Here is a 24,679-nt window from a genome sequence, read left to right as displayed (position 1 = left end):
TTATTATGAATTAAAATATCCATTGTCTTAAAGGGTTTTTTTTTTTTGAGACATTTAATGTAGAATTCTGATGATAGCCTCTAAATTTAAGGCTCTTGTGTTCTATTACAGGATAATGCTGACTTCCTATATGTTGATGCTTGGTCCTCCAACTTCTCATGGGGAGGGAAATCTCCCCCAGAGGAAGGGTCACTAGTTGTTATTACAAAAGGACAAACAATTTTGCTGGATCAGAGTACTCCTATTCTGAAAATGTTGCTTATTCAGGGTAAATTTCTGAAAATACATTTATTAAGTTCTGTCTGTGGAATATTTCTGTGAAGTTAATTTAATCTGAAGTAGTGATTATGAACTTCTATTGTTATACCATGTGCTTAATACAGAACATAGTTCTGTATTTAAATTCAGGCTTTAAATCCTACAATCCGTTTTTGGTATGAAATTATATGTTTGTTCCAAATAGAGCCTTTTAATGAAATAGAATAGAAAATATCAAAGTAGCTTGCATTAGATAAGCAATCATCTTTTAAAGTTAAGTGTTTTGTGTTTATTTCCAGAGCAGCGTGCCTGTGCACTTCGGCAGCTCACAGCCATAAAAGCTAGCTCCTGCTTAGAAAACACTGCATAGTGGGTCCCAGGGGTTGTATAATCATAGAGAGCTGTTAAATTCTATATGAACGACACCCCTGACTCCTCTTGCATGCTACTCTGTGAGTCTCTCCCTTGCCTATAAACCTGCTATTGATTGTTGCCTGCATTTCTCTCTGTTTCTTGATATTCTGCTTTAACTGTAGAAAATAAATAACTGGAACCCTCATATTCAAATATAAAAGAAGGGATCACTGAAAAGAGTAAAGCACTTTGGGCTTTAGTGTATAAACTTTGCCATAATGGCTTCAGTTGTTTGAAGATCTTTGCATTTTACTTTTGTCTTTTCTTCTGGGTTATAGTACTATTTCATTTTTTGAAGTTATTAACTATTGGGCCTTTGGTTAAATAAAAATTTATTGTCTACAAGTTTATGTTAGTCTCACATATAATGGAATTCCATATATTCTTTTCTGTCATTAAGCTGTAGCTACAAATTAGTAGATAAAATTTCAGAGGTTATGAATGGTTTTATAATGATTTCTATAAAAAGTGCTATTCTCTAACTTTGCTTTTATTCATAAATTATGTTTTGAGGCCCTCTATAGAACTATAATTCATGTAGCTGAACAGTTTTAATTGCATAAAAATAGAAGATGCTCAAAAGGAAATAATCTGTCCTGGGATTTATCTTTCTATTAATTTCCTGTGTCTTGGCTGAAGTGTTTATACTAAAATGAAGTCATGTGCATGGCAATAGCAGGATAAGAACAAGGAATTGATGTAATTGTATAATTTAGCAAACAATTTTTAATAATCATTTTCCTTGTTAAACAGTGTTTCTAAATTTTATGGTTCATAGGTGGGACACTAATATTTGATGAAACTGACATTGAACTCCAGGCAGAAAATATTCTGATTACAGATGGAGGCATCCTTCAGGTATATGCCAAAATGTGCTAGCCTTTTCATTGTTCACCTTTCCCCCTTTTCTTTTTAAAGTACTCTACAAAATGGACAATTAATTATACTAACCCCTCATCAGTTTACCTTTCTGTAGGTCTCTGCTATTAATACAAAGACCTTTTACTGGAGAAAAGTTTTCCTAAGTAGGCTTGTGCTTTTAATGGAAAGATAATAGTGTCTTATAATGGGACAGAACTTAAAATAGAACAGTGTGGTTCAAGTTCTGCAGTGTGGTTTAAGCAAATCAGTATACTTTCCAAAGTTCAGGCATAGTTTATTTGGCACACTAGAAAATTTGGTTTTTGTTTTTTTGTTTTATTTTGTTTTAAGAATGATTCTGATCACTGGACAGCTGATTCTGAAAAGAGAGAGGGTAGTTAGGATAACTGCTTTTCAGTGATTAGAATTATGGATAGCGTGTTTAGCTTTCAGTATAATGCCTGTGAAATCTCTTGCAGATTGGTACTGAAGCATCCCCATTTCAACACCAAGCTGTCATTACCTTGCATGGGAATCTGAGGTCTCCTGAGCTCCCAGTATATGGTGCCAAAACGCTGGCTGTAAGAGAAGGCATCCTGGATCTGCATGGTAATGCAGGGAACTGGCTGAGGACAGGCTGGCCAGGACAGCCTAATAACGCTGCCTAATTGTAATGTCCCTGACATGGCAATTTCCCTCTTAACCTTCGTTATCTCTGTCCTACCTTTATCCAGGGGCCAGCCCCTACATATGAGCAAGAACCAAGACATTATAACCACATTACTCTTGGAGAAGCTGTTTAGACTCTTTTCTTCCTCTTTATCCCTTTCCATTTTCTCCCATAATAACTTTTGCCTAATTTAATACTTATCACAATACCCGCTGATTGTTTACTGCATTCATTTATCTATATGAGAAGGCATTAAAGTCTGGGAATTCATACCTTTGTATTTTTAAATGACTAAAATAAAACCATAAATTTATGGTCATATTTTTCTCTAACTATATTTTGGAAGATTACCAGCAAATGAAAATGATTTTTATCATATTTAAAGTATCAAGATAACTTATTAAAGGAAGCATGGTATGATTCCTTTGTATATTGTTTTCTGTATTGAAACAAGTTGTCTCTTGTACATTCACAATGTAAAAACATTACTTTATGATGTGTAAACATTATGTTCTACTATGAACACAAATATTCTGCAATTCCTGTCAACAGTGACAAAGATAATAGGCCTCTGCGCATTTTATCACTGGCATCACACTGTATTTATATTGTGTTCTCATAAAAGATAGCCATAAACAGACTATCTTCTTGCAAAAGGATTTTTTTTTAATTTCATAAACATACATATCATTATGTAATTTATTGCTGGTCTTATAAGGTATTTCTTTCATAATCATACTCCCTTTTTAAGAAAGGTATAGAATACTAAGGTAAAATGAACCTTCCAAAAATTGATTCAAATATGAAAAAAATTATAATACCTAAAGTTCTCAGTATAAGAAAGCATCTCTGAGTGAGTCCTGGCTTTGTATGTTGGTCCAGGTCTGCCAGTTCCTGTGGTTTGGACACGTTTGGCTCATACTGCAAAGGCCGGGGAAAGGACTTTGATTTTACAAGAAGCAGTAACCTGGAAAGCAGGAGATAAAATTGTAATTGCAAGCACAGGACACAGGTATGATGTCTTCTGGACCTGATAACTTTAATTTAGAACAGAGGTTTTTTTGTTTTGTTTTGTTTTGGCTTTGGCTATGGAAAAGAAGGATGAATCAGAAGATCCACAACTGTTTGATTTAAATTCAAAACATCTAACAAAGAAAGTATGAACAGCCAAGTGTGCATTTACTAAATACTAACAGTAGGTTGATTGCTAGTATGTTGTTTGCATTGACTGAATTTACATTAAAGAAAAAAGTATGAATTTGTACCTATAAGGTAAATACATATCAATAAAATACCTTACTGTTTTGTTATGGTTATGTTCCCTTGTGAGATATTGGTCGAAGGAAGCATCCTGCTATTAAGAGCTACTGGCAAATGTCTGACTTGGAGCTTTAGCTAATAAAATCTATTCAAAAATGTAAATGAACTTCCTTGTTTGGAGTCACCAGAAAACTTGGTTGGAAGTAGCTAGTGAATTATTTCTTACTTTATAGCATTGACAATGGTTTCCATGGAGCAAAATTGTTAGTAATGATTGAATACAAGGGAAGTAAGTGATGACTAACTGACCTTTTACAAGTCTGACCTTTCACAGTTGAAACTTGTCATGGCCTTTAATTTCTGTTTAATTATATGTTTCAGCAAATAAAGAAAAAGCTAATGTAGATAGTTACAGTAACAATATCTATGGGGGAAGAGAGCAAGAAGAGCTTTATTTTTGCTTAATTGTTCAAATTGTGGATAGTAGCAAAATTATATGTGATTTTATGCTTATCAGGGAACACACAGTAACTCAGGACAAGAAATAGGGAATTATGTTAAAAGTGGCACTCAATTTAAAATTAAAATTCAAGATGGCCTTTGAGTTTGCCATTTTTCAAGTTAAAAATAGACTTGTAGATGTCAGGAAGAGTAAAATATATACTTAGCTTTATAAATGCCCATTTTTTTCCTGCCCTTGGAAGAAAATTTAATTATATAATGGCAAAAATGAAATAGTAGCAAAATGATAGGGTTTACTAATAGAATGGAAAATCCTCACAGCTTTTCTGTGTGAAATTGAAGAGGAAGTTCAAAATTTAGTGTATTTGAAGAAGTAAAACTTAAGGAGTTCTCTACCAAATCTGAATTAATGTTCACTATTTCATCAGCAAATGGTATTTGAGAGTTTGTAGAGCCTTTGGCTGACAACATTGTTCATTCATACTAGAGATTTATATTCTACTTACAAAACTACAAAACTAATGACATATTTTAATTAGGGAAATGTCATTATTAGACACACACATATACACTCATAGTCATATTTTTTTTTTAAAGATTTATTTATTTATGCATACAGAACTGAGGGGTACAGGCCAGAGGTGCAGGGGTGGCGAGAGGCTTCACCAGAGACAGAGTGGGGAGCAGAACAGGCAGAGTGACTGAAATACACTGCTGAGGGGAGCAGCGGGCGGGTCAGGAGGGATCTGCCTCGCCATGTGGTCTCTTCCGGGGCAGGCGGGAATCGAACTCATGCGGAAGTGGCTTTAGCTTCTCAGTGCTGTGCTTTAACCCGCTGCGCCACCAGGGAGGGCCATAATCATATATTTTTAAATAAATATTACTGGCCCTAAAACATGTGCAGGTTATTCACCAGTGCCACCACAATAAAATTTGATACTATTTAAAAAAAAAAAAAAGTATCACAGAGCCCTCCCTGGTGGTGCAATGGGTTAAAGCACAGCTCTCCAAAGCCACTGTAGCTCCAATTTGATTCGTGGCTAGGGAGCTGACCCACATGGCATGTCAGACCTCTCCTGACCCACCGGCTACTCCCCTCAACGTTGTATTTCAATTAATCTGCCTGCTCTGCTCCCCACTCTGTGTCTGGTGAATCCTCTCACCCCTCACAAATCTGGCCCATATCCCAGTTCTTGTATGCATTAAAAAATAAATCTTTAAAAAAAAATAAGTATCACTGTGATAGCTGGAAAATAAATAAAAACACCACTTCATAAATCAGCCTGCCAAGTTCAAACTCCAAGCTTCAGTAAAATTGGAATTCTGTTAACAACAATCTCAGAATTAACCCAAGAATTAAGTGAGTGTATATGTATATTGCACTTAAAGTAGAACTTATCTCCATGTAGTGGAAATGAAAGATTTTCCAGGGGGGAAGGTCATCAAAGGGAATGCCAGAAAAAGGTAACAGTGCCAATCACAATTTTGTAGACACTCTACAATCAGGCCTTGACAGATGTGTCAACTTCAAGTCAGGCGTACTTTCTACTTGGTAGCCCCAGCACTAAGCTCGGATCCTAGAAAAAGGCTAGACCCTCAATAAATTGCTTGTTGGGTGACTAAATACGTGGATCTGTATTGTACAGAGTAGTAACTTTTTTTCTTGACTAGACTTAAGTTATACTGAAGGAATAGTAGAAATGAAACCTCTGAAACTACCTCAGTCATTTCTTTGGCATGCTCAGGAACCTCCAATGGCTTCTCAGCCTCAGAACTTCTGACCTCTTGGACAGGACACTTCTTTACTGTGTGTCACAGGATGTTTGGAAACATCCTTGACCACTACCCACTAGAGATCAGTATCACCTTCCAGCATAACATCCAAAAAGTGTCCATGCATTGTCAAATATCCCTCCGGGGGACAAACTCATTCCCAGTTGAGAAGGACTGAATGTGATCCTCTAACTTGTAGATTAAGTTCTTTTAACTACACTATAGGATTGATGCAGTTCTATGGAAAAAGGATGCTTGGAACATACCTATTTAATTGAAATGCATCTGTAAATGTGTTCAGAAACCAGTAAAATACTATCTTCAGATTACTCTTCAGAATATTGTATGACACTAAACGTTTTCTGTTTTACAGCTAAGTGTTCAAGATAGAATAAAGTAAACACACCAGAATACTGTGTTGATTTATATTTAAGTGAATTTTTTAAAAATTTTACAGACACAGTCAACGAGAGAATGAGAAAATGACCATAGCATCTGTATCTGCTGACGGCAAGCACATAACGCTGACTAATACACTGAATCACACACACCTCGGAATCACTGTCACCCTCCCTGATGGAACTCTGTTTGAAGCAAGGGCAGAAGTTGGAGTTCTTACCAGGAATATTTTAATAAGAGGATCCGATAATATAGAGTGGAATAATAAAATCCCACCATGTCCTGATGGATTTAATACAGGTAATTATGCAGCTGTACAGAATCAACTCAAAATGTTTCCATACATTGCAGAAATATTCTCTGAGGGCAAAATAATCTCCCATTTGAAAGCCCTCAACAGGGTTATATTGTGGTGATCAGTATTCCAAACCACAGTGATGTTAAAATGAGGAATGTATATTGTTCACATGTGCAACACATGTTCAGTATGGGTTAATAGGGGCCTCTGCCCATTGTAATTATTCCAGGATCTAGGCTGATGGAGGCTCTGACCCACCCGGCTATCCATGGCCTCTGAGAGAGGCGACAAGATGACTGGAGAATCAGACACAAGCAATTAAAACTTTAATCCTAAAATTGACTAAAATGTCATTAGTCAGAACTGATTTCATTACTGTTGTGCTTAATTCAAGCAAGTGAATTAGCACAAACCCCTCTATACTCAGAAGTGGAAGAGAACTGAGTATGGATAAAGCTTCATGTCTACCACAGTTCTTATACATATGTGTGTGTGTGTGTGTGTGTGTGTGTGTGTATTTAAGAAGCTAAATGTACTTTTAAATATTTTACATACTCATTACCAGTGCAATCCTATAAGCAGTTAAATAACGACAGAGACAGCATAGATACATGCTTTTCTTCAATGGAAAGTACAATGTTAGACAAAGCTCCCTGGTTTTGATGTCATATGACCTATATTCTTTATACATCATCTGTACCAAGGCAGATGTCCTTGAAAATCTGTTTTCATTCTGTTTAAAATAAGAATAGTTACTATTCACCCTACTGAGTACAGTTGTAAGAATAAAATGGGATAATAATGCATACTCTGTTGCTATGCAAATATAAAATTGCATGAATTATGTTAATTCCCCAAATCTTGGGAGCAAGCTTCAGAGATAAATACCTTATCAGTATTAGTCATTCAGCCATCCATCTATTTAGTATCTTTGAAAAATGTTTAGTAAGTATTTAGAGAATGACATGTGAAAAAGATAAGGTATTTACCTTTTTTTTTTTTTTAAGATTTATTTATTTGTACATACAGAACTGGGGTATAGGCCAGAGGCTCAGGGGCGGTGAGAGGCTTCACCAGAGACAGAGTGGGGAGCAGAACAGGCAGATCAACGAAGTACACTGCTGAGGGGAGCAGCGGGCGGGTCAGGAGAGGTCTGCCTCGCCATGTGGTCTCCTCCGGGGCAGGCGGGAATCGAACTCATGCGGAAGTGGCTTTAGCTTCTCAGTACAGTGCTTTAACCCACTGCCCCAACAGGGAGGGCCGGTATTTACCATTTTTTATCCATTATCTGGAACAAAATACAAATAATGCAAATAGTTATGTTCCAGGATAGATTTCAAAAAATATATGTGAGTAAAAAGATATATGTATGAGGGGACATATCTTCATATAGAGTCCTTTTACATGGCTTTTCTTGTGATGTCTTCAAAATATCTTTTTAAAGGTGAATTTGCTACCCAGACATGTTTCCAAGGAAAGTTTGGAGAAGAAATAGGGAGTGACCAGTTTGGTGGCTGCATAATGCTTCATGCTCCTGTACCTGGTGCCAACATGGTAATTGGAAGAATCGAGCATGTAGAGGTAAGGGGCTTTATCATGCCAGTGGTCACCCATTTCTAATGTATATTGAGCTCCTGCTGTTTGTCTGATAATGCTTAAATCTGATAGAGGGGCCAGATAAGTAAACAGAGAACTGCTTTTTAAACCGTTTTTCACTCCATTTTTCTCATACTCAACATCAATAATTTCTATTGACTCTTCACACAAAATCTGTAGTTTACATACTTTCTTCTACTACATTCAACTATTCCCTAGTCCACTCCACCACCACCTCTCACTGTGACTCCTGGGATTTTCTCCTAACTGGTTTCCCTGCTTCCATCTCTACTCCCTTAAAATCCACAACAGAGCCAGGGTAAAAATGTTTATGTGTAAATCAGATTTTTTACAGCCTGTTCAAAAACCTTTATTAACTTCATATTATACTTAAAGCAAGAAAGCCTGGGTGCCTCCTTGGTGGCCTAGAAGCTAAGTCTCAGCATTACCACCACGATGGCCTGTGTTTGATCCCCAGCTAGGAAGCTGACCCACATGGCTCAGCAGACCTCTCCTGTCTCTCCTGCTGCTCCCCTTAGCTGCTCTCCCCACTCTGTCTCTGGTGAAACCTTTTACCCCCCGACCTCCCATACCTCATACCAAGAACTGGCCTATATCTCAGTTCTTCTATACAAAAATAATAACTAAACAAACAAACAAATAAATTAAAAGCAGAAAGACAGAATCCTTCACATAGGACCCACATGATCTTCCCCCTGCTGGGCTCTGCCTCTACCTTCTGTGACTGTTCCTCCTCCTCCCTCACTGTGCCCACCACCAGCCCCTTGACCATGTCAAACACATTCCTGACTCAGGGTCTTTGCACTTGCTCTTCATTCTGCTGAGAATGTTCCTCTACCAAATAGTTCCATGGCCCACATTCTCATTTAGTCGGGTTATTTCTCAAAGAAAGTAGAGCAGAGTGGTTGATGAGAGCACCCACTACAGAATCAGCCCAACTTGCTTTTAAATGGAGTTGTGCAACCGTGAACAAGAATTCAAACGTTCTACACCTCAATAAATGAAGTTAATGATGTGTTTGTTTTCATTGGATTGGGATAAAGTTTGTGATCATCTATATCAGACACTTTGTACAGGGTTTGGCATCCAGGAAACTTTTACTTCAAGAAATGTTATTGTGTAAATGAAGGGGGAAAAGACAGCTAAGAGGTTTTATTTTACTGAATACAAAACTTTCATAATAGACCAGAATGTGAAACGGAAGAGCAGAGCTTGTTCTTGTTCATTCACTTATTTGACATCACATATGGTTGTTACATAATGAATAAAGTAAAGCGAAGTGGGAGCCAACTAATGTTTTCAATGCTAACCCTGAATAATATGGGAAATATAAATGTGTTCATAATAATTAATGTAAGATTAAAGATGAGCATTTTGAAACAAAATATACAGCAGCAAACTCTGAGTCCACACATATGACTAAAGAGCTGTGATCTTTGGCTTGACAGATATTCCACGCTGGACAGGCTTTCCGATTGGGGCGATATCCAATACATTGGCACCTGCTTGGAGACTTAAAATATAGCTCTTATGTAAAAGGTTGTGCAATTCACCAGGCCTATAATAGAGCTGTTACCATCCATAATACGCATCACCTTCTGGTTGAGAGGAATATTATATATGATATCAGAGGAGGAGCATTTTTTATAGAAGATGGTATTGAACATGGCAATATCCTACAATATAACTTGGCAGTATTTGTACAACAAAGTATGAGTCTTCTGAATGATGATGTGACCCCAGCTGCATTTTGGGTAACCAACCCAAACAACACTATAAGACACAATGCAGTTGCTGGTGGTACTCACTTTGGCTTTTGGTACCGAATGAACAACCACCCCGATGGTCCATCCTATGACCGAAACATTTGCCAAAAAAGAGTTCCTCTTGGAGAATTTTTTAACAACACTGTACATTCTCAAGGTTGGTTTGGAATATGGATATTTGAAGAATATTTTCCCATGCAAACAGGATCTTGTACTTCCACAGTGCCAGTACCTGCAATCTTTAATTCACTCACCACTTGGAACTGTCAAAAAGGCGCAGAATGGGTCAATGGAGGTGCCCTTCAATTCCATAACTTTGTGATGGTAAATAATTATGAGGCTGGAATTGAGACTAAGAGGATCCTAGCCCCTTATGTTGGAGGGTGGGGTGAAACCAATGGAGCAGTGGTAAAAAATGCCAAAATCGTTGGTCATCTTGATGAACTGGGAATGGGGTCTGCATTTTGCACAATCAAAGGCCTGGTTCTCCCATTTAGTGAGGGTTTGACTGTATCTTCTGTGCACTTCATGAACTTTGACCGTCCCAACTGTGCAGCTTTGGGGGTGACATCCATCACTGGAGTTTGCAATGACAGATGTGGAGGTTGGAGCGTGAAGTTTGTTGACATCCGGTATTTTAATACACCAAATAAGGCTGGCTTTCGATGGGAACATGAAGTTGTACTGATTGATACTGATGGTTCACTGACAGGTAATGTTAAAACACATTGGGAAATATGTACTAATACAGGGAGGTGAATGTTAAAACAGATTCACGTAAATCATAGATCTTATCCAGAATCAAACTTTATCAATGATTTAAGATAGCACTAGGCATAGATGAGATACTCTTTTCTTCAGGAGCCCCAAATGCAACCTCTAATTTTTCCTGCACTTGCATTTTGGTTTTGAATTAGCAGCATATTTTGAACAATATTTATGGAAACATCAATTACAAAAGGAAGCTGCTTCCATTTTAGAACTCCTCCAGTCATACTCAATTACACAAAAGAAAAACTGCTTTTATGATGACCCAACTTCTTCTATGACTACCCAACTACCCATTCATACCCCATGAACTTATGAATTCCAGGTTTATTTGAATAAGCCATGTGGAAAAATTGGATATATTCTATTAAATATTTTTTAGATTCATTTCTTTATGCATACAAGAATGTATGTATGCATGTACTGGGTATAGGCCAGAGGTGTGGTGGGTGAGAGGATTCACCAGAGACAGACTGGGGAGCACAACGGATGGAATGACCAAAACACACTGCTGAGGGAAACAGTGAGTAAGACAGGAGAGGTCTGCTGCACCATGTGGGGCCGCCCCCCTGGTCTCGAATCAAACTCACCCTGCAGTGGCACTGGATAGTTTCATACTAATGAGCTTTAACCCCTTGTGCCACCAGAGAGGCCCCTTTCCACATTTCCACATGTCCTTGTCTTAAGTTACTGATCCCACTTCCCATCCCCTACAATCAGTTCTCATTGTGCTGCAGTTCCCATGTTTCAGCTACATCCACAATAAGTCTCTGACTGGAGTCCACTATGTGAGCTCTCCTCACTGCAGGCCAAAAAGTTACCAAGCCATTTAAATTTCATTAGTGGTGCTATGGATCATCATGTCTATACATTCTATTCTGTTTGGTTTATTAGTCTTCTAACATGAAGTATAAAATGTGCTGTTTGTGTTCATTTCCAAGGTCACAAAGGACATACTGTCATTCCCCACAGTTCACTGCTGGACCCTTCTCACTGCACTCAAGACGCTCAGTGGAGCATTGGCTTCCCTGGGTCTGTCTGTGACGCTACAGTCAGCTTCCACCGTTTAGCATTCAATAAGCCTTCTCCCAGGTCTCTGCTGGAAAAAGAGGTGGTTCTCTCAGACTCTTTCGGTGAGTGAAACCTAATAGTTTAAATTACTAATTTAGATGTGTTTTTCTGTATTTCATGTAGTCTAGTATTTCTGAGTTTTTGACATTGTAGCTTTCTTAGTGTCTCTCTGTCCTTGGCTTTCTCACTCAAAAGGTAAGTGTTCTATTTAATTACTAAACTGTGAATATATTGGAAGTAACAACTATAAGCTTATATTTCTGTCACACATAAGATATTACAAATAAAAGGGATCAGTAAGTGTTAAATGAGATGGACTCAAGTAATACTCAAGTAATACTGCAAGTAATACTGCAAAGTAAAGAAAGCCCCACAGAAGGCAATTTTTAATGTAACATAAAGACTAGATCACCTTTAATATTAGGGAAGTTTGACTTTTTGTTGTATTTCCATTGAAATCAAGTAAGTTACTACTAAAAAAAAAATATTTCATTTGCTTTGACTTTATATGTATTTTAAATGATTCCAAAGTTCAATAATTAGGCTAGTTCAGTGGGGAAAAATTATTATGACTACATTTACCATTATATGTCATTATCAAAGGATGTCACATATGATGTCTCTTTATGTGAATATATTTATGATGGCAAATTAATCTGAGATGACTACCTTTAATGATACTATTTTTTAATGTCAACTTCAAAGTGTTTGTATTTCAGTTCAGGATGCTTAAATTAATGTAATGAGAATATAATGAGTAGAGCCAGAAAAATACAAAAAACTAGGAACAGTGAAAATGTTTTACTTATAAAACTGTACTGTCAAAGAATGTAAGGTTAAAGTGCAATTCTATACATTAGGAATCTTCAGTGGAGTTTGGTCCTGCCAAATAAAGAAAGAAATTCTAGAAGTTTTGTATAATTGTAATTAGTTCTTATTTGGCAGCTATTTTTTTTTTCTTCACAAGCTCTCCCAAAATTTAGTAACTTAGACCTATAGTCATTCACTTTGATTCACGTGTCTTGGTTGATCTAGGCTGGGTTCATCTGAGTGGCTCTGCTTGAGTGAGGATCCAGAGGACTTTTCTTCTACCCAAGTTTGAATTAGAGCTGCTTCCTGTGTACATTATAGTTTTCAGGCTAACAGGGGAGCTCCTGGGGGAAGCTCTTCACTGTCATGGCAGAGGCTAGATGGCAGAAGCCTAAGACACCAGCCTCATGCAGCAGGGACTTCTCAAACCTTTGCAAGTATCATTCTACAGGAAAGTTACCCAGCATCCCTGGGGTGAGGAAGTGTCTGCTCTCTCTCAAAAAGGAAGTATGGATATTTACTGACAGTACCCCCATTGTCAGAGTTCTCATATATTTAAGGATTTTGGGAACCATAAATTTTTAGTGTTTCTGCTTATGACCCTTTCAAGTCAAAACCTATTACATAAGTCTTATAATGAATAAATTTGGTACTGGATTTTTTGGCTTTGATGTTGGATTGCTATTTTCTCTCCCTCCACCAAAATAAAGAAGATGACAGTTTATTTTGTAATCTTGCTTCTAACTTTTCCTCCTTAAAATTTGAAAAGGAAGTGGTTGCCTGTTTAACACAAAATTCCTTCAGAAATGGAAAGAATGACTAATTGCCTATTTTCTTATTTATATAAGATCCTTTTGAATCTTCTACTGAAGTCTCCAGGATCTATCTTTTAATCAAATTATGTAATTTTCCCGTAATTTGGGTCCAAGTTTGGCATTCACAAAATTTAGGTATTTTGGTCAGTGGCTGGGGTCTATAGATCAGGATATAACTTAGTCCTTTTAAGATTTCAAATCAAACCTTCCCATTAGTACTTGTTAACTCATTAACTCAACAGAATCTACAGAACAGAATCTAATAATGAATCCAAGTTTATGTCTGCATAGTTGCACGTAAAGTATTCTGAAGAATATAGCTCTTAAAAAATAGAAAGGGGGCCCTTCCTGGTGGCGCAGCGGGTTAAAGCACTGCACTAAGAAGCTGAAACCACTTTCACAAGAGTTTGATTCCCGCGTGCCCCAGAGGTGACCACATGGCGTGGCAGACCTCTCCTGACCCGCCCGCTGCTCCCCTCAGCAGTGTACTTGTCGATCTGCCTGTTCTGCTTCCCACTCTGTCTCTGGTTAAGTCTTTCGCCACCCCTGAGTCTCTGGCCTGTACCCCAGTTCTGTATGCACAAATAAATAAATCTTTTAAAAAAAATAGAAAGGGAGTTTTATTTTAGGTCAATGATATTTGAAGAATCATTAATACATTGATTTAGTTTTGTCATATAAATTGGTATCGTGTTTCCATTTTATATTTCCCTAAAGAAAGTTGTCGTCTCAGTTTAAAATTCTAAGTGAGGAAGCATTTTGTGTTTGCATTAAGTGTGCTATTCAACATGAGTAACAAAATTCTGTACTGACCTCTTCCATAGACCGGACCGATATTTTACATTTATTCTTGTTCAGAAAAGGAGATGATTCTGAGAGGGAGCCATTGCGGTTTCTTGCTTTATTTCTCTTACAGGCACAAGCATTATTCCTTTTCAGAAGAAACGACTGACTCACATGTCAGGATGGATGGCTCTCATTCCAAATGCCAGGCATATTAACTGGTATTTTAAAGATGTAGATCACATAGCCAATATATCGTATACGTCGACATTCTATGGCTTTAAGGTAAGTGAGAAGCTATAAAGTACATCTTATAATAATTATGGTTGCATATTATTCATATGTAGCCTACATTCTCATCCTCATCCCAGTTGTTGGGGTGAGAACACCCTGCCCTCCAATACCGATTTACGAAAGTCAGCACTCTCCATGAGCCACCTTAAATCTAAGAAGAGAGCTCAAGCATATCAAATCAAAGCAACTTGTTTAAGAAACAGGAGTAAACAATTATTCTGCATAAGCCCAGAGCACTAAACTTATGTCCTGTAATTAGTATCATGATAATATCATTTACTTAGTGCCTATGATGTTTCAGGTAGCAGTTAATAGTTTCATTATCTTTACTGTGAAATATATAAACACAGAAAATAGCAAACTACCTCCTGTATGTCCAACACCTTGCTCTGAGTCTAGCATCTTATGAAAAAGAGTCTAGCATCTTATTAAAAAACTTTCAGTTTTTTAAGTTGTAAGCATTTTCAATGAAGTATAAGTTGCCTAAATGATTTACTATGATCTTATTGCCATCTTTAACAGTAGCCAGTACCCTGTACTGGTCTTTCTATGTTCTATCTGTACTGCATTTGAGTGCAGTAAAATAAAAATGCCTAGCACTGTTTTAAATATTATAGAAATGTTGTTCAAATGCAAATATATGTTAGTGAATATGTATATGTAGGTAGATAGAGAGAGGGGGATAGAAGAGTGAGAGAAGAGAAAGAGGGACTTTACTAGTGATGTTAGAGTTTTGTCATTGATATATAAAATCATTATTGCCACAGATATGTAAAATGTTAATAAGAAAAATGCAAGGTTAAAAACAACCAAGTGGTAATACAGGGGCAAATTATATGTCATCAAATTAATTTACCATGCAAGGTATAAACATAAAACTAATCATACTTACTTTTACCAACTTATAGGAAGAAGACTATGTAATCATATCTCATAACTTCACACAAAACCCTGATATGTTTAATGTTATTGATATGAGGAATGGTTCTTCAAATCCACTGAACTGGAATACTAGCAAGAATGGAGACTGGCACCTTGAAGCTAACACTAGTACTCTGTATTACTTGGGTATGAATACATTAGGCAAAAGTGGTTGCTTTATCTAAATCTTCATCTCAAGAAGGAGAAAAATTGCTTAATGGATGACTATATTATACAGTATCCAGTATATAGCAGGATCTGATAGAGATTTCCTGAATAAAAGCACTGGAGACAAAATTTATATTGGAAAAATCCTTGAATTAAGAATTTATAGTTTATGTTTAGAGATGGCACCAAGTTCTTATACTTGGCCCAGCCTTTATTTCACCAAGCTAGAGGAAATGAATACAACAAACGTGTCATATATTTTATTTCCACCTTTCCCATTTAGTTATTTTGGAAAATAAAACTAAGAACAAGTTTTAACTGAACTCTAAAGTTTGAGGTTTTTTATCAAGTTATTTTGACTATGTGCTTTTCAATAAGACACACGCATTTTGTGAGAGTTTTCCATAGCTATATCACACATTTGAGTTTACGACAAGAAACCATCTAAAAAATATTTTCAAATAGCCATAATTTTGTTAACATTTAAGAACTTTGATCATCATGTTAACTAAAATTGCTCTTGCTTCATTTTCAGTGTCAGGAAGAAATGACCTTCCTCAGAACCAGTCCATTTCTGGAACCCTGGATCCTGATGTGAAAGATGTTGTTATTAATTTCCAAGCTTACTGCTGTGTTCTCCAAGATTGCTTCCCTGCACATTCCCCATCAAGAAAACCAATTCCCCGGATGCGACCAGTCACATATAAGTATATATGCCTGTGATTACTAATACTTTAGTAGCTGTGACATAATAATCTCTTTCATGTCACTCCTAGATGAGGAAGATATGTCCTTCTCACCATGTGTCTGGGTCACAAAATGCTTTATTCCACCCTGATAAGAATATGAAAAAAATCTCAAAAATATGTGTGAAAGTTACTCCCTGGTGGCTCAGGCAGTTAAAGCACAGCACTGGGACTAAAGCCACTTCAGCACAGTTCAATCCCTGCCTGCCCTGGAGGTGACCCACATGGCACAGCAGACCTCTCCTGGCCCACCTGCTGCTCCCCTCAGCAGTATACGTCATTGATCTGCCTGTTCTGCTCCCCACTCTGTCTCTGGCAAATCCTCTTACCACCCCTGTACCTCTGGCCTGTACCCAGTTCTGTATGAATAAATAAATAAATCTTAAAAAAGAAGAAAAAGAAAGTTACTGGTGAATTCAGATTTGCATAGTATCAGATCTGCCTCACTAGACCCCCTTGCTGCCTATGTGAGCAAGCTGAAGTCCAGTGACCCTGAATATATTACCTGACGTCACAGAATTTCATGACACATCCAGAAAACCTCAATCTCTTTATGAACACTTTGTTTTCTGAGTGAGAGCTGTCTCTCACTTCATGCTCAAAACTTCTAACACAACTTATTCCATTATATTTTAAATTTTAACTTCATCAGTGTAAGTTAATTCTTACAGGTAAAATAAATTTTCTATCTTTTGATTGTAAACATTTTCCAATGGAAAATATGATCAACTTTATAATAACATTATATCAATTCTCCACTGACATAGTCTCTAGCAGGTACAGTGATGAAAAGTGGCAACTGTCACTCCCAAAATGTCCATTCCAAATTCATTTTAATTTAATATAAACTTCATTCTGGATACAGGCCTACCATCCACAGCCCCAGACCAGAGAACTAACCTCATTTACTCATTCAGAGAACATTCTTCCTGCCCCTCTTTTCACAGAATCTAGCCCAATATCCTATCCCTATCCTGATGAATTAACACCATACTTAAGGTCTTTAAATGCACAAAGGTGGGTAATAATCCCACCTTTGGGATTATTCACTTCTCTACCACAGTATAAATTAAATAAATTACACATTAGAAAAACATAGGTAAGGTATCATAAAAAGGACTTAGTGAGAGAAAAGTGATTCAAATTGTGAATGGAAACAACTTTCTTCAGTGGAGCAAAAAACTAGATAAGTATAGTTGTTGTATGTCGAATGTTTTACTAACTGCATATATAGCTTATTTCATGACATTGTAAACTCTAACTTGCATTCTGTCATTCCCCAAAACATGGTATAATGCTGTACCCTAAGGAGATGGTTATTAAATACAGAGAACTGATATTTAATGGAAATACTTCTCTTTTCAGCTTATGGTCAAATAATTCATTTTGGAAATCATCTCAAGAAAATAATTATACCATACCTTACCCAGGAGCAACTGTGGTTATTCCTGAAGGTAAATCCATGCACTAACGAAGCAAAATGCTTGTGTTTTTAAAACATTCATTCAAATGCTACAATATTTACTTTTTTACTCTTATGCAGTATATAAGGTAAAAAAGAAATTAAAAAGGAGTGGAGGTAAAGAAGATGGATTCTATCAATATTATCGTGTCCTGGGTAATAGACTTAAATGTCTGGGTTTTACGTGGATTTAAACATGAATACTGAGAATCCTAGATTTTTCTGGGAGAGGCGAGAATCATCCACTGTGTGGAAAACAGTGACAAACTCAAAACCACTCACTGTTAATTTATAAATGCTTCATATTCAGAGTATAATCTATGAACTGTCATTTTTTTATATTAAAACAATGTTTTATAGGAACATGGATGGTGGCAGACAAAGATATCCCACCAATGGAAAGACTTATTATTTGGGGGATTCTGGAGCTGGAAGATAAACATGTGGGAACTGAAGAATCTTCTTATAGAAAAGTTGTTTTAAATGCCACCTACATATTTGTGCAGGTAAGAGTGAGGAGCATATAATTTATATACTGATTAATAAAATTCTGAAATGTTGGAGATTCACTTGAGCAAGTTATAAGAAAAGGTGTTCAACTGATGCAAGTAAAATCACAACTGACAGTATCCCATGAAATGCATGTAAGTTCATAAAGTCCACTGAAGTTCAATTAAGTCATCAAGGACATTTGGTCAAGGACTGACCACACATATGATATGGTCCCAGTCAATACATGGTAGCATATAGCCTAGATGTGGTGGGACCTCTGTACAGTGTAGGTCATGTAATTATCCTCTGTGATGTTTGCACTGAAGAGCAGACTCTTGACAAATTGTGACACATTTCTCAGAATGTGTCCCTGTTGTTATGACTCATTTCTGCTTGCCTTTAAATCGTGGGATAAATGTTCTTTAAGGAGTGATTTTTATGCTCATACTAAGGGTAATATTTTCCCATTTTCATATTTGGATTATATTTAGGTAAAATTAAACTATTGATGTTCCAATCAAAAGGGAATTTTGATTTGTTCTGGAAGAAATTTAAATGAATTTAAGTCAGTATTTCTTCAAATGAAGGGCTGTAGATGGAACTATGAAAACAGGATGAGCCAGCAAAAATATTTCAGTTGTTCGGAAGTGTTAGCTCATTTTCTTATAACCTCATATGCTCTGTAACATGTAACCAATGAAATCAGTTTAGCTGTGCTAGCAGTCTTTTATTATTGCTCATTTCAAAGAATGGTCTAACCAAAATGCTATTATGCACCATTAAAATATAAAGGCATCAGTAGCTTTTCTTTCAGAAAACTAGGTCTTTAATCATTTCAATGTTTGTAATAGTTCAGTTAAGTGCATAGCCTTTAAGGAAAATTAAAGCTATGATTAAATTCTTACTTCACTCTTGGTGGGTAGGTAGTTATGGGTAAGTTATTTGACCTCTTTTGGCATCAATTTTTTTTTCTCCTGTGAAATAAATATAACAACATGCTCATGGATTTAATGTACAGTAAAGTGATATAATATACATATAATCGTATACATTATACCTGACATAAAACTAACAAGCATTTAATAACAGCTATTAACAATGATGTCTCATAAATAGCATAGCTTCAATGAAATTATGATGAGTATATTTTATATATGGCATATTATGCTAAAATATAATGTCCTCTGTTCAAATAATGCTAGTTGATGACTTAGAAGTTCCTTTATTTAAGTGCAATTCTGACATTATATATATTATTGAATTTGTGAAGTGGAAAAAAAGCCTTCAAATTGCCTATTCTAAAGTGAATGGGTTAAATTAAGGTCACTTTCAGGTATAATACTGTTCTTTGTGCAATGAAATTCATTCCTTTTTATTAGCAGAGACTGTCAGAGGCTTCCTAATTCCTTCTTTATGGGAATTTTTTTCTACTCAATTGTTAAGTGTTAACAATTTTCTGCTTCATTGCAGGGAGGCAGATTAATTGGCGGCTGGGAAGATAATCCCTTTAAAGGAGAATTGCAGATTGTTCTTAGAGGAAATCATTCTACCCCAGAGTGGGCTCTACCAGAAGGACCAAATCAAGGATCAAAGGTCTTAGGTATGAGTTTCCAGTTACCAAAAGTGTCATATCAGTTTTCAAATCTATCTTAAAACATAGCACTAAAATAACTGTTATCAGATTACGATGTCACGGTATCAGAAACTTTCACAGACCTTTATATAAAGTATAGGAATATAAAAGTAGCAGAGACATTTAAAAATTGAACTCTGTCCCATGAAAGTAGATGTAGATATGCTTATTTTAAACCAAAATGTAATTCATTGCGAAGCTAACCTTCACACATATCTGCATATATATATTATTTCTCCAATCTAGTTTTCTTAGAATCTTTCCTTTATGTAAGCAGTAGTACTTTTTATATTTGAGTGCTTTTCCCTCAAAAGGTTAGTTTTGTAGATATTCCATTTACAATATAAATAATCTGTGAAATGGTCGACGCTGCTATCAGTCACAATTATTGCTAAATTTTAACTTCGTGTTGCATTTGTGTCACCCTACGCTTCCCTATGTGGGCCTGGAAAGTAAAGGGTCTGAGGAGGTCTAGTTTAGCCACACTAATAGCTGTTTCTGTTAATAGTAGTACTATTTAATAACAGCTATTAAATATCTAAAAAAGACACATACAAGGATATGCTGCATTTGCTCCACTGTACAATTTCTAAGCAGTGACAGTCAGTAAATAAGTGGGTAAGAAATGGCTTAAGATTGAATTAGTCATCTCTCCACCAGCAAATATCTACAGGCAGTCAAATTTAATCCTTAAAAAAACAATTGCTTTCATGCATTTATTTTTTAGTTTCAAAAGTAACTTTTGAACAACACAGACCATCATAAAAAAAAATATACACTTTTCTGATTCTAATCCCTGTTGAAGAAACTAGCATTAGTTAATGATTTTAGTGTTTTTCTATTGTTTTTATCTATACCTATATTTATATTCTATATATTGATTTGTGGTAGTGGTTTATGCCTATGTAAAAATAAAGTGGTGCAACTACATATATTACTCAATTTTATTTTAGCAATTAACATATTATGGATAGCTTTCAAGAGCAATGCTTATGGATAAAGTTCTTCATTTTTTATTGCTTTTTACTCTGCTGTCTTAGTATCATTTATTTCACTATTGTCCTGTTAACATACATTTGGATTCATTTTAGTTTTCTAATATTTTCCAGTATTGTTGTGTAAACTTCCTCATTCATGTACCCTGGTGTATTGGCCTTAATCTCTATGTACCAGGCTACATAAAATGTGGTTCAAATGTCCAGAGCCTTTGGCAGCCCTGAATAGATTGCCCCTATTCTTTTCATTTATTCTAAAATGTCCAGCTATCTATTAAAATTAATGAATAAACAGAACCTGCCTGCTGCTCCCCTCATTAGTGTATATCAGTCAATCTGCCTATTCTGTTGCCCACTCTGTCTCTGGTGAATCCTCTCACCCCCAGAACCTCTGGCCTGTACCCCATTTCTTGTATGCATAAATAAATCTTTAAAAAAAATGAATGGCGAAACAGTTTCACTTACTATTAGTACCTACCTCATAAAAATCTCTATCTCCCCCACCCCCAGGGGTATTTGGTGAGCTGGATCTTCATGGGATTCCACGAGCAGTATATAAAACTAAGCTCTCGGAAACCGCAGAGGCAGGCTCCAAAGTCTTATCTCTGGTTGATGCTGTGGATTGGCAGGTAGAGGAAACACTGTTTGTTGGAAAGTGAACCTTTAAATGTTCACCTCTTTACCCTCATGTAATTATTCTTCCTTCTTTATTTACTTTTCATGTGATTAACCGAATGAGCAATTTATGTTTTGCAGATAAGTAGAATTCAAAAAGCTGTCCTACTGGCAGAAATTTACAAATTGTAGTCTTAGGACCTTGGATAAAATATATTTGCTTATTACATTTCTCACAAAACAGAAAATGGAATTATTTTCGGTACATTTTATTATGTTGTTGTTTAGCTCATTTTTAATTTATAGCTTTCTATGTTAAACCTGTGGAGAGAAAAAGAAGTCCTGATGCCAGGTGGTATTCATATAACACCTGTATTAAATGAGGGATTTTTGGTAAAATATGAATGGTGTCCACCTTCTTTGTACTTCTAGATGTGAATAAATCAGGGATACGATATACAAATACTCTTAATCCTGAAGTGTCAGAGAAATGGATGAATTCTCTTTCTAAACTTTCAGTTCTCTTGGGCTCAGAATGAGCTTTAAACTCACATAGGTTTAGTTAAATTATGTGAATTGATTCTCTAAATACAGTTTAAAATTGGTAATAGAAGGAGAATTATTGGAACATAAATATATTTTTATTTGGGATTAAAGATAACTGAGTGATTACAATATCCCTAAGTATTCATCCAATTAATATTTTTGTTTGTATGATTAATATTTTATACTTATTATTTATTTAATGACAAACCAAGTACCAGGCATTCTCCTAGGAACTGAGGATGCAGTAGTGAAGAAATTCATCAACTGGAGTGGTATTTGCACCGAGGTGCAAGAAGCAGGCACCAAATGAACAAATAAATATGTGTTGATTTCAGTTCTAATCAGAGTGATGAAAATAAACAGGTAGTGTTGTAGAGATTGCCATGGTATGGGGGCAGGTAACATTGCATAGGGACTTTCTGATAAAACCAGGATTGCTAATCAGATACAAATTAAATTAGAGCTGTGTAATAGTTCTTAAGAAAAATAAACTTTTTTTTAAATTATTCCTTGAATTTTTCTAAGGAGGGAGAAGAGATTGTAATAACAACCACAAGCTATAATGTCCACCAGACAGAAACTAGAAGTATTGTTAAAATCCTGCATGATCACAAAATTCTTATTCTCAATGAGACTCTTTCCTACACTCACCTTGGTAAGTGACTATTTTTTAACCAAGTAGACTTATAATAATCAAGCAGATGTGTTTTGAAGTATTCACTTTTTAATGTTCTCCTTTGTAATTACCTTTATTTGATTAAAAAAAAAACTCACAAATACTTCTGACGAGCATTTCACTCAGTTTTGATATCCAAGGGTACTACCAATAGTTTATGGCTATCAATAGTTTCATTTGCAGTCATTCATTCATTTGCAAATACTGAGTGAAGACCACTATATCACAGTATATGAAGTAAGAGGGTCACTTTCTGTTTTAGCAAACCTCTAGGTGATTTTTATGTACACTGAAACTTGAGAGCCTTCAATCCAAGAGTATCTTTGTCCTAATTTGTTTCATTAAAACATTCCTCAACTATACCTGCATATAAACAAGGTATTGTGAGATGGCAAACTGTTCTTCTAAAGGAGAAGAGGAATGAATCAATATTGTAAGATGGCCTTTCTGATTCTGGGTGAGAACCATTCCAGTATCCCAGCATCTCCCCATTTTACATGCTACCATCATCTGAATCCTAGAAAGTGGAAGCAGATGCAGACAGGAGTGTAATGTTAGAAAAGCCATTCAGATAACTCTGATTCCCACAAGAACTCAGCTGTAAGACAGTATGGTAGGAAGGTAAATAGACATCCACATGAAAAAGAAACTTAAAATAATTTTCAAAAACAGTATTTTGATAGAGCACATGTGTCTATAATACTATCACTTTTCTTTAAATAGAAAGAGTTTCATTGAAAAATCTTTAATTGTAAAGCAAATGGATTTTCAAGTTTGGCAATATAGATTATTTTATTTAAACTATTCAAATAGTTCCCTTTATTTGAAAGGCACCTGCTTGTCCAGAAGTTTTGAATACTTTTTAGGAAGGAAGAATGTAATAAAGATTTTTTCAAATCATTAAAGTGTAAATGTACACATTGTGTTTGATACATTGCTACATATTTATAAATAATTATGATACAAACTATGCTTCAGGAAGAGAAGGCCCAGCAAAGACTGAGGCTTCAGCAAAGATAATATCTATGTGATTCTTTACATGGCCTTAGTCAAATTCTTTTACTAGTTTTCCTTGTTTATTTATCTATTAAAATTACAATAAGCGGCCCTCCCTGGTGGCGCAGCGGGTTAAAGCACAGCACTGAGAATCTAAAGCCGCTTCCTCATGAGTTCGATTCCCGCCTGCCCCGGAGGTGACCACATGGCGTGGCAGACCTCTCCTGACCCGCCCGCTGCTCCCCTCAGCAGTGTATTTCGTTGATCTGCCTGTTCTGCACTCCATTCTGTATCTGGTGAATTCTCTCACCCTCCGCATCTCTGGCCTGTATCCCAGCTCTGTATGCACAAATAAAAAAATAAAATCTTAAAAAAAAATTACAATAAGCTTCTCAACATTCCTTATATCTGTGTTTTTAGTATGTAATTTGACTTGATACAAACTATTTGTCAGGCAATAAATATTCTTTGAATAATCTTTTTGTTGTAAATAAACTTTTTTTATTATATTTCACTTTCTAAATAATGTGTAATTTCTATCTGCCATCTACGTGTATGTCAGCAAACAAAACTAATAAACACATATTTGTGTTGACTTCTGGCATATTAGAAAGTTATATGACCTGTAAACTGTAAAGTAACTAATCAAGACAGGTATTTCACAGAACCTATAATAATTCAGCTGTCTTTTTTTTTTTAATAGCTGAAAGGTACCATGTTCCTGGAATAGATCAGAGTTACACATTAGCAGCTGATGTTGGGATACTGAGTCGAAACATCAAAATACTTGGTGAAGATTATCCAGGTTGGTTCGAGGAATCTTTTGGTGCACACGTCTTGGTCAGCTCATTCACTGAAAATATGATGACATTTAAAGGTTAGTACAACTTTATTTTTCTAAGTGAAATAGAACATGATACCTTCTATACTGAGAACTTAAATAATTCTCACTTCTCAATAGGATCATGTAGAAAAATAAAGCTTTGAGAGGTTTTATGTAGCTCAGGAACTATACTCCAAAACCTTATATCTTCATACACAATAAGAATTATCAAATTAACAATGACATTAGGAACAACTAGCCCAACCTTCTCACCCAAATAGAAGTCA

The 24,679-nt window shown here is 35.9% G+C and overlaps 1 protein-coding gene across 1 annotated transcript in view; it reads left to right on the top strand.

The window, feature by feature from the left end:
- PKHD1L1 (polycystic kidney and hepatic disease 1 (autosomal recessive)-like 1) overlaps positions 1–24,679 on the top strand; it is a 135,503-nt gene that overhangs the window by 82,625 nt on the left and 28,199 nt on the right. Inside the window, exons 43-59 of the mRNA XM_012722926.1 lie at positions 112–268; positions 1,451–1,530; positions 2,013–2,142; positions 3,086–3,215; positions 6,156–6,397; positions 7,840–7,976; positions 9,461–10,490; positions 11,488–11,679; positions 14,159–14,310; positions 15,228–15,387; positions 15,944–16,115; positions 17,520–17,608; positions 17,977–18,122; positions 19,579–19,708; positions 21,247–21,365; positions 22,423–22,552; positions 24,273–24,446. Coding sequence (XP_012578380.1) covers positions 112–268; positions 1,451–1,530; positions 2,013–2,142; positions 3,086–3,215; positions 6,156–6,397; positions 7,840–7,976; positions 9,461–10,490; positions 11,488–11,679; positions 14,159–14,310; positions 15,228–15,387; positions 15,944–16,115; positions 17,520–17,608; positions 17,977–18,122; positions 19,579–19,708; positions 21,247–21,365; positions 22,423–22,552; positions 24,273–24,446 — 3,370 coding nt within the window. The remainder of the gene's footprint in view (positions 1–111; positions 269–1,450; positions 1,531–2,012; positions 2,143–3,085; positions 3,216–6,155; positions 6,398–7,839; positions 7,977–9,460; positions 10,491–11,487; positions 11,680–14,158; positions 14,311–15,227; positions 15,388–15,943; positions 16,116–17,519; positions 17,609–17,976; positions 18,123–19,578; positions 19,709–21,246; positions 21,366–22,422; positions 22,553–24,272; positions 24,447–24,679) is intronic.

The sequence above is a fragment of the Condylura cristata genome, unplaced genomic scaffold, assembly GCF_000260355.1.
Source record: "Condylura cristata isolate star-nosed mole 26May11 unplaced genomic scaffold, ConCri1.0 scaffold00009, whole genome shotgun sequence".
NCBI lineage: Eukaryota > Metazoa > Chordata > Mammalia > Eulipotyphla > Talpidae > Condylura > Condylura cristata.
Note: the sequence above shows the minus strand (reverse complement) of the source record. Positions and strands in the feature narration are given on the sequence as shown.